Here is a 10,790-nt window from a genome sequence, read left to right on the forward strand (position 1 = left end):
AATCCGTTCAACGAGTAATGTTGTTTTTTAAATTTCTTATATATTCTTTCATTCTCGTATTCTAGCATTGTTAAAATAACTTGAAAAGGACCCAAATTAGTGGTCGAAACGTCAGTTGTGATATACTAATAAAACTTGCCAGTCAGGCCGTTTAACTATACCAAATTATTATTTCATCACTGGCGAATAATTCTTATTAAATATTTGATACACCTGGCCTAGTAATGGTGTTCCTACGGAAGGAAGGTTTTTATACGAAGATTACCAGATTATACGGATTAGACAAGGCTATGCTGCTGAAATCTTGGATCAACGTGCAACATAAACTGCGTTCGACGAAGCAACAACTAAAGTTTTTACTCCACTGCCGACGTTGGGGCCTATTTCCTCCACACATTCTAAATTTTCGATACAATATTAAACTGCGCCACACGCGTTTAAATCGAACATTGGACAATTACAAACACCGTTGCCAATGTTTGTTTTTGAACCTAGAGATTAAGGACATTAACTACACGATTGCTTATTTACGATCTGAGGGGCAAAGGATTGAGGACGCGTTATACGTTTCTCTACCAGCATGTACAGTAAATGATTTTTTCTTATATAACAGAAACAAGATATCTCACTTCGATAACTTGACCAGATGCAAATTAATGAAAAAATTCAATAACTTAGAAATTAAACATAACAAACAAGTTGAGATTTTCCATAATATTGACACGAATAAATGGATCGTTAACATTAGCAACAGACAGATCCCCGAAGACATTTTAAAGATGCTAAGTCTTGGTAGCAGGTTCGGACTACCTGTCAATCAATACAATAGGAATGACCCAAGCAGCATTTTTCGGTTAACTTTCCGACTAAGGACTACTTTTCTACTAATCACAACGTTGTAAACGGTTCAAGAAAGTTATAAAATGTAACTTATAATTACTAACGTTTTTTGGACGTTGTCTAAACGTTAAAATTACGACGTGCTTTTTTTTATCACTTTCCCAACGTCAAATTCGAAACAGTTTAAGTCCTATTACCCGACGTTAAGATATTTAACGTTCGCCTGACGTTATACTCTGCACTACACTTTTCGAGCGACTTCAATACGTAATTCCCAACGTAAACCAACGTTTTGTTATCAAACGTTGTAAAACGCTAACGTTGTAAAACGTCGCCTGTGGTCATTTCTGACTGACGTTAAGAAATCGCGAGAAATGGTAACAAATTCTGCCTAAATGAATGTACAGCAGATTACTGCTGCATCAAGCGGGCATCGTCGACGGCAATTCGCGGCGTCGTGCGTGAGCTACGAGGACTATGCGACGAATGTTGACGATCCACGGCCGAACCGGTCTATCTCATCTCACGCGGTTATCGTCGCGTCGTCGGGAAACAACGCGCGCGCGCCGCGCGATTCACAGCTCGAGAGCGCGTTCGCTCGGCTGCACGGCTGCCATAACCATGCTCTAGATCACCATATAGATGGTATTGCATAGGTCGGATTTGGTTAAGATATACGACTCATTCGCAAATCTAGTATAGAATTTTTAACTAATTGATACTTTATCGACATGTTAAGTCAGTTTGGCGACCTTGTTAAGACTTTTAGTCAATATAGGTACAATTTTGCCTACAGTGGTATACTACTTAGTTTGGAAAAGTCTGAAAAAGTTAATTATTTTATACGAGAAGACAAATTTTAGTAGAATTTATCGCACCTTTTACTACGTAAAGTTTGATATAGTGTGGAACGCTGACTTCGCCATTTTCATTCCTCAAAGAGGAAGGCAAATAATCCGCCATTTTCCAGTATATTTATATTTATATTTTTTAACGCACTTTATTAACAATTTAAAGCATTTATATAATATCTATTGTTAAGGTTTTAACAACATATTTATCTTAAAAGTAATTTCGATGAAAAAAAATTAAAATCTACACTTTGGAAAATTTTAGTTATTTATTAGAATATTTAGTAAATTGGAATATTTTAGAAAGGATTTGTCTAATTTCGACTTATCATTTCCACATTTATCAATAAAGTGAGTTTTGTTATACAATTTCAGTGCTGGGTTCGTGTATTTATGGCAAAATTACAATAGTATCAAAGACGCAAACTATATTTTTCCTATAAAGCCATTTTATTTGTGCCAAATTGATAAGTACGTATTATGATACATTACATGATACATGAAGCACGAAAACTACACCTAAAATGTACGTTGTGAAAAAATAACCTCAGGTCTAGCAGAGTGTACAAAATCAAAGTTTACATACCAACGTTAAAACTGGTGGAAAAAATGTAACCTTAATTTAACTTATATAAGTCGGATTCCAACGTTGGTACTACCTAAATTTGATTCCCCAAATTAGTGCAAAAGAGGGTTGAAACGACGTAGCGAAAACGTTGGATACCAACGTTAAGTGTGTTTATCTTAACGTCGGGCGGACGTCAAAATGCTGCTTGGGGACCGATCAAAAATTGTCTTAGATGTTCTCAAAAACTTCGAACAAAATAAGCACATGATCGATGATGACAAAGTTAACGAGGTGCGCTGTCTTGTTTCAAATTCTCTCCATGATTTCATGAAAACAAACAATAGATCTAATTCTGTAGATAGATACATCTTATCGCGGTTTTCGTTATGCAAAAAATATCTCACTAACAACCCTGACATTCTGGTTACGAATGCTGACAAAGGTCAGACCACTGTCATCCTGGATAGACAAGACTATATTATGCAAATGAAGACCTTGCTTAACGATCAGTCTACATACAGAAAATTAAACAGAAACCCGTTGAATAAAATCACCTCGCAATTAAACTGTTTAGTGAAATCATGGAAGAACAACGGTATTATTGACGCGAGGGCTTACAATTATCTGAACTGCACAAACGGTAACCTCCCCCGTTGCTATGGACTTCCGAAGATCCACAAGGAGGGCTACCCGTTACGCATAATTGTATCCGCCGTTGGAAGCCCTCTTTATAATATTGCCTCATATCTGCACAACATTCTGAATAAAGCAGTTGTGAAGCCGTCTTCCCATGTTAAAGATAGTTGGTCGTTCGTGGAGAGCATGAAGCAACACAGCATCCCTCCTGACCACGTCCTGGTCTCTCTCGATGTCGTTGCGCTGTTCACGAACATACCCATAGAACTTGTTCTGACTGGAATCGAAAAAAGATGGGATGCGATATCGGGAGAGACCCGGATGAATCTGGACCAATTTCTACACGCTATCAGAATGATTCTTAACTCCACTAGTTTTTCTTTTGACGGTGAGTTCTACGAACAGATCTTCGGTAGTCCAATGGGTTCCCCCCTCTCGCCTATTTTAGCCGATATCGTTATGGACGATTTAGAGACTTGCTGCCTTCAATCCTTTGATTTTCATATCGAGATTTTTCTCCGTTATGTCGATGACATTTTTATGTGCATTCCGCATTCGAAACTTAATGAGGTTGTCCGTACGTTTAACAACTATCATCCGCGTCTCAAATTCACGTATGAACTCGAGAAGAACAACACCTTGAATTTTTTAAACACGTCTGTTTTTAGACACGGCAACTGTTTGTTCACCAACTGGTATCGAAAACCAACGTTCTCTGGCAGGTATATTAATTTTTTCTCCAGTCATCCTTTGAAATACAAGATTAACACGGTCATTAATTTAGTTGACCAGGCCATACTATTGTCGGATAAACAGTTTCACGATGAGAACATCAAGTTAGTGAAAACCATATTGTCTAATAACTGTTTTCCGGACCTTTTGGTGAACAAACACATTCAAAGAAGAATTTCAGAAATTAACAAACGATCGAATAATGAGGATAACGCTAACAACGAGGACAGTGCATTTACTCTTGATCTGAAAAATTATGTTTCCATCCCCTACGTAAAAACTTTTAGTGAGGGATTACGCCGTACGTTCAAAAATTACGGTTTGAACACTTTGTATACGGTCCCTAAGAAAATGGATACACTAATCAGGAAAGGGAAGGATAGATTGGAGATCGGGAGATGCACTGATGTCGTCTATAAACTCGATTGTTCTGATTGCAATGCATGCTATATCGGACAAACGAAGCGACATTTAGAAACGCGTATAAAAGAGCATCGCGCAGACATCAAAAAACCCCCCAACCAACATTCGGTCGTCAGTAAACATAGAACAGATTGCGACCATAATTTCAAATGGCAGGATGTTACAATCTTACACAAAGAACAAAATTTAAAAAAACGTGAAATTTCTGAAATGCTATTTATTAAAAAACATAAAGGGGCAATCAACTCACAGAAAGACACTGAAAACCTACCATTGGTCTATGATCGAATAATTTCTTCACTTTAAGTTCTCCTTCTATGTTTACTGTATTTTGCGATAATGTATTACTTTAAGTTGTCCTTCTATGTTTACTGTATTATGCGATAATGTATCATTAGTTTTTCGGCCTTCACATGAGACCGTCGTATTTTTCCGACCCGCCACGAATTTTATATAATTGACGCACAATGATCCATGTAAGTCCTATTTATCGTTATTATCGTAAATCCGTTCAACGAGTAATGTTGTTTTTTAAATTTCTTATATATTCTTTCATTCTCGTATTCTAGCATTGTTAAAATAACTTGAAAAGGACCCAAATTAGTGGTCGAAACGTCGTTGTGATATACTAATAAAACTTGCCAGTCAGGCCGTTTAACTATACCAAATTATTATTTCATCACTGGCGAATAATTCTTATTAAATATTATATGTAATCGTTGATTCCAAATAAAATATGTAAGATTATAAATAGCTAGTGTGTGTTTAATAGAAAATTGCGTATAAAAATAGTATTTGGAAGCAAAGTAAAATAAATATATATACTTCCTTGTTTTTGTTATTCAACGTACAGTAAAAAAATACACGATTTTAATGCATCGCAGAATCTTGATGTAATATTATCTCAATTTGTATAATTTTAATTTTGCTTCCTCATAGAGGAAGCTTTGTTTTCGTGAAATCGTTTACGGATTTTTGTTTGCGTATAAAGTTGGATCTAGTCATCCAAATTTAAATTAATTATATATGAAATAGGGGTAGAAGAAACCAAAGAAGAGATCGGTTTTGGAGTTTTTTATGCCAATATGTTCATATTGTTGTAAAAGGTCAAAATATCGCATTAAAAAAAATGTCCGTATGTATGTATGTGTGTATGTACAGATTTGATGTCCGTGGTTGCTCTAACTTTCGCAAATATTGAGATATCGGGCTGTTTTTTTTTTAATCGATAGAGTATCATTCAAGGAAGGTTGGTATTGAATTTAGTGATGATCGGTAAAGGGGTTCTTTTAAAAAAAAATTTTGAATCTTTTTAGAAAGTTAGATATTAAATCAAAAATATGATTACATGCAAAAATCAATAAACATTGCCTTACCCGTAAACGCAATCGTGTAACGATTAGCGATACTGCACGGGGGGGTATGAGGCGCTCCCCGGATTTGCGATTGGTCAACAAAATTTCTCGAAGGACCAGAGGGCCCGTGCCCTCGCGAAAGCGAATAAAGCGAAGCAAGCAGGCAAATATCAAAAAATGCGAGGCGACTCACCGTGTCGTTGCCCGGCGCCTCCTGGGTGTCGACGTCGTCCTCCCGTTGGCGAGATCTCTGGCGTGCAAGGCAAAAGCATGCAACAGTCCGGTATAGCAAGCGCGCACGGACAGGCAGATATAGCAAGCAGGCACAGATAGGCAGGATAGCAAGCAGTCACAGATAGGCAGGATATCGAGCGATTAGGCCTTTGTGGTCTGCGATAGGCGACCGAGCACTCCGAGTTTGCACATGCAAAAACGGTAACGTGTGAGCTTCACGACGTTCGACTGGTGAGTGCCTCTCTTCGGCGTTCTCCGGCTCGCGCACCTGCGAAGTACGGCGCGAGCGAGTACCGAATTCTTCTCATAATTGGGGATGCCACCCGTGGGCGGGCAGCACGAGTCGGGTGAGTCGCGCAAATATCGACAAGTGTACTAATCGCGATCCACCGACGTTTCGCTAATAGGCGCGATAATTTAACCCGGTATAATTAATCAATGTGAAACGACAACACGAAATCAATCTTATAATTAACTACTATTTACACTATGATACATGGCGGTGCGCCAAACAGATACAACTATATTTTTTTTCAATAGCATTTTCGTTTTTGTCCTTTAATTCGTTAAGTATATGTTGAAGCTCCATCAATAACTTTTTCACCTGCCAATTTTTATTATATTTTTCTGTATTACTATTGTTGTAAATATTAAAATATTTTTTGCTATAAAAATATATTTAACAGACAAGTTAATCCTATTTAACGGATGCTCTGTAAGCCATTAACTTACAACTTCAATGTTAAAACGAAATGCGTTATATTTTATTATAAATATTGTAAAGAAAGATACAGTAGACAACACTTTGGTAACGAGGTCCGAGGTACATTTTAATACTATTAATGGTGTCAGCTGCAAATAGAAATTTGCGTAAGTATCTGTTATTAATACTATTAAATAATAAGACAATATATCAATTTTTGAAAAAGGTATGTACAGGCAGATATATACTTTATGCATATTTACGTCATATCATTACGATGCATATTTGCATCATATGATCGTTGCGTATATTAATTTCATGATACGATAATGCGCTTTTGCTTATTATTATATCAAAATTTTGATATATATGTAACAGTGCAACATTGTATATATCTAAACTGATACACTCTATACGGATGCGCAACAAAATGTCCGTTTTAAAAATTTTATCGTTGCCGTTCATCCACGATATGATAGATTCTCTCACTTTAATTACTTCAGATAATGAGAGTAACTATCCGCGCGAAGATTATTTTGACCATTATTTTGTCAAACAAGTTGTTTCAGCTTGTGCACATATCACGATATTATATAACAACAAAATGCGTCAGAGGAAAAGGTGTACAACTAAAAGGGTTACAGTTTATTATTTTAAAAAAACTAAGCAAAATATTAAATTGTTGTTTTCTTTAGAAATAATTGTCCGTAACACTTTTAGCTGTATACCTTGTATTATACACTGTTTATAAGATATACTACAAAAAGGCGTGATATCCGCACAAAATTACCTTTTTTAAAAAAAGGTAAAAAAAGGTGCCAAGTACACGTATAATAGTGTATATGTTGTTACCTAAAAAAAAAAGTGGTAGTATTATACCTCGAAAAAACCTAAGTAACAAGTGGTAGATCTTTATAATCTTTGTATCTTAAAAAATCTCGAAAAAACCTAAACAGTAGTATTTTTATTTCTAAAAAATTATTACTCAAGTGATACACATCACAAAATTACGTTACCTTATCAAAAATGAGTTGCGCTTCAAGTGATCTATTATCAAGAGACACGGTAGTGTCTCGCGCCAAGTACACGCGGAGCGAGACCGACCGTGACTCATTTACGCGACGCGACGGGTTGCGAGTACCCGAGATGTTGAGATCTCGATAACGAGTGAACGGATCAAGTTCTAAGTAGGCTTGATCGATAGCTTGGGGTCCAATTAGGGGAGGGTTTCTCTCATAATATTCCGCTACGTGCCCTACGAGCGGAGATATTGCGACGCAAAGTCCAAATGCAAAAATTTATTTTTAAGATACGTCGTCTACGTCGACCGCTTTTCTTTATAACATACATGTAACAAACAGAGAACGTCACTTTCACTTTTTCGACACTGGCGGCTAGCGGCGTTAGTGTCGCAGTGCAGTGCAGTGCAGACAGTGCGTTCGTTTAGAGCGCTATCCTGTCAGTCAGTTCATCATCTGATCAGTTAACCTATCTCAATCGGTCGAGAGACACGGTAGTACGCGCGGAGCGAGACCGATCGTGTGACTCTTTATTACGCGTCGCGAGGTAAGGTGCGACAACGCGCGCATACGCGCGTACGCGAAACGGCAGTAACACCGTAATCGTGCCGGCGATATACTGAATTGAATTGCTTCGTGCTTATCTAAAGATTTCGTATCCCAACATTGGGTGCGTTCAGCCGATACTCCGCTAGCCTAGCAATCGTGAGTAGTCGCTCGTTTTCGCTCGTTTCCTCTCCTTTGACCCAATGGATTAAAAGGAGAGGAAACGAGCGACTGCTCACGATTGCTAGGCTAGCGGAGTATCGGCTGAACGCACCCATCGTGTTACTATCGCTGCCGGAAAAGAAGGTTCTCTACGCTTGGCAGAAAGTGACGACTGACACGTTCGATCCCGACTTCGTTGATCGCAGAAGAGCTCAACTCGAGGTACGTTTCCGATTTGCAATTAAAAAATTTTGTGCGATGAATGTTGTATGAATTATAACCTCAAATAAAGTTGTGCACGTTGCTGAAAGATATATATATATCTTGATATATAGGCTACGGTCAACGTGATACAAATGCTCTGGAGCGTTCTTCTTCTCCTTCTTTCTTCATTGAAAGAAAAGAGAAGAGGAATGCTTCGAAGCATTTGTAGTGTCACGTTGACCGTATAGCCATAATATCATATTAATACATTATTTTATTTTTTAGGTCAAGGATTGCCATTTAAAGCTGGTACGTTTGATGGGGCTGTCAGTATTTCTGCGCTTGTGGTTGTGCTATGCAAGCAAAACTTTGCACAATCCTACAAAACGTTTATATCGTTTCTTATCAACGTTGTATGCATGTCTGTCAAGAAGCGCAAGAGCAGTGTTACAATTCTATCCAGAGAACGGTGAACAGGTTGTTGATATATATATATCTTGATATTTAGGCTACGGTCAACGTGATACAAATGCTCTGGAGCGTTCTTCTTCTCCTTCTTTCTTCATTGAAAGAAAAAAGAAGAGGAATGCTTCGAAGCATTTGTAGTGTCACGTTGATCGTAGCCATAATATCATATTGATACATTATTTTATTTTTAGACGTAGCTGTTGATCCGTACAAAATTACCTTTTTAAAAGAAAGGTAAAAAAGAGCGCCAAGTACACGCATAATAGTGTATATGTATTATGTTGTTACCCTGTTATGTTGTTACCTCGAAAAAAACAAAGTGGTAGTATTATACCTCCAAATAGCTTTATCCTGTACATACTGTTTATACAATGCGTAATATACTACAAAAAGGCGTGATATCCGCACAAAATTACCTTTTTTAAAAAAAGGTAAAAAAAAGGCGCCAAGTACACGTATAGTAGTGTATATGTTGTTACCTAAAAAAAAGAGTGGTAGTATTATACCTCGAAAAAACCTAAGTAACAAGTTTTAGATCTTTATATCTCGAAAAATCTCGAAAAAATCTAAGCAGTAGTATCTTTATTTCCGAAAAATTATAACCCAAGTGATACACGGCACGAAATTATGTTACCTTATCAAAAAGAAGAGTCGCGCTTCAAGTGATCTATTACAATTACAAAAAAGAAATGATATCTCTTTAAATTAGAGCGCCAATTACAGAGAGAACATGTATATTGCCTCAAAAAATAATTGTTGCACTACTTTGAAAAATCTTTACATTGTGTCAATTATAAAATAATGTATAATAACAATTTTATAAGATTAAAAAGTTTTATTTAAATTTAACAAGGGAATACAAGATATTTAAATACAAAGTTATTTACATGTGTATTTTTTAATGGCCACAAAGAATTACAGAGGTAACAGTACAATATAAAAATATTTTATTAAAATACATAAATTTTTTTTGTAAAAAAACTTGGCGCTGCTAGACCTTTTAAATAAATAAAGACAACAATAAATAAAAATAATTCAGAGAAGAATGTGATGGGAGTAATATTAAATGATTATCAGCGTTGATGTGGCAGTGAGTGATATGGGTGTGCGTGACTACGCGGATAATGCGGCTTATAATTAAGTATAGAATAAGTTTATTTATTTATTTAAAATTTTGAGGTCTAGCAGCGCCAAGTTTTTTTACAAGAAAAATTTATGTATTTTAATAAAATATTTTTATTTTGTACTGTTACCTCTTTAATTCTTTGTGGCCATTAAAAAATACACATGTAAATAACTTTGTATTTAAATATCTTGTATTCCCTTGTTAAATTTAAATAAAATTTTTAATCTTATAAAATTGTTATTATACATTCTTTTCTAATTGACACAATGTAAAGATTTTTCAAAGTAGTGCAACAATTATTTTTTGAGGCAATATACATGTTCTCTCTGTAATTGGCGTTCTAATATAAAGAGATATCATTTCTTTTTTGTAATTGTAATAGATCACTTGAAGCGCGACTCTTCTTTTTGATAAGGTAACATAATTTCGTGACGTGTATCACTTGGGTTATAATTTTTCGGAAATAAAGATACTACTGCTTAGATTTTTTCGATTACAATTACAAAAAAGAAATGATATCTCTTTTTAAATTACAGCGCCAACTACAGAAAACATTCACTGAGAAAAAAATTTGTCAATTCCAAGAAATATTTAGTCCGATACGTTCAATTAAACATTTTAGTTAGTTAACTAAACATTAATTGAATTAATTAATTCTTGATTAAAGAAACGAAATAAATTGTTGAAACAATTAATATTTAGTTAACTAACTAAAATGTTTAGTTGAACGTATCGAACTAAATATTTCTTGGAATTAACAATTTTTTTTCTCAGTGTATTTTTTGAGATACAAAGATTACGTCTACCACTTGTTACTTAGGTTTTTTCGAGGTATAATATTACCACTGCTTTTCTTTGATTAGAATAAAAGAATGAATCATGAAGAATTACACAGAGGTAACAGTACAAAATACAAATATTTT

General features: G+C 35.7%; 1 protein-coding gene across 1 annotated transcript; it reads left to right on the forward strand.

Moving 5' to 3' along the window:
• The first annotated feature begins 2,202 nt into the window (after nt 1–2,202).
• LOC143898550 (uncharacterized) lies at nt 2,203–5,335 on the forward strand. Its single transcript, XM_077408114.1, has 2 exons — nt 2,203–4,526; nt 4,620–5,335. The coding sequence occupies exon 1, from the start codon at nt 2,458–2,460 to the stop codon at nt 4,354–4,356; it is 1,899 nt and encodes a 632-aa protein (XP_077264240.1). The 5' UTR covers nt 2,203–2,457; the 3' UTR covers nt 4,357–4,526; nt 4,620–5,335.
• The last annotated feature ends 5,455 nt before the right edge of the window (nt 5,336–10,790 follow it).

This window comes from Temnothorax americanus, unplaced genomic scaffold (genome assembly GCF_048541705.1).
Source record: "Temnothorax americanus isolate GAGA-0224 unplaced genomic scaffold, ASM4854170v1 Scaffold234, whole genome shotgun sequence".
NCBI lineage: Eukaryota > Metazoa > Arthropoda > Insecta > Hymenoptera > Formicidae > Temnothorax > Temnothorax americanus.

Coding starts and splice junctions, on each gene's coding strand:
- LOC143898550 (XM_077408114.1), top strand. CDS start 2,458: ATGCTGCTTGGGGACCGATCAAAAATTGTCTTAGATGTTCTCAAAAAC.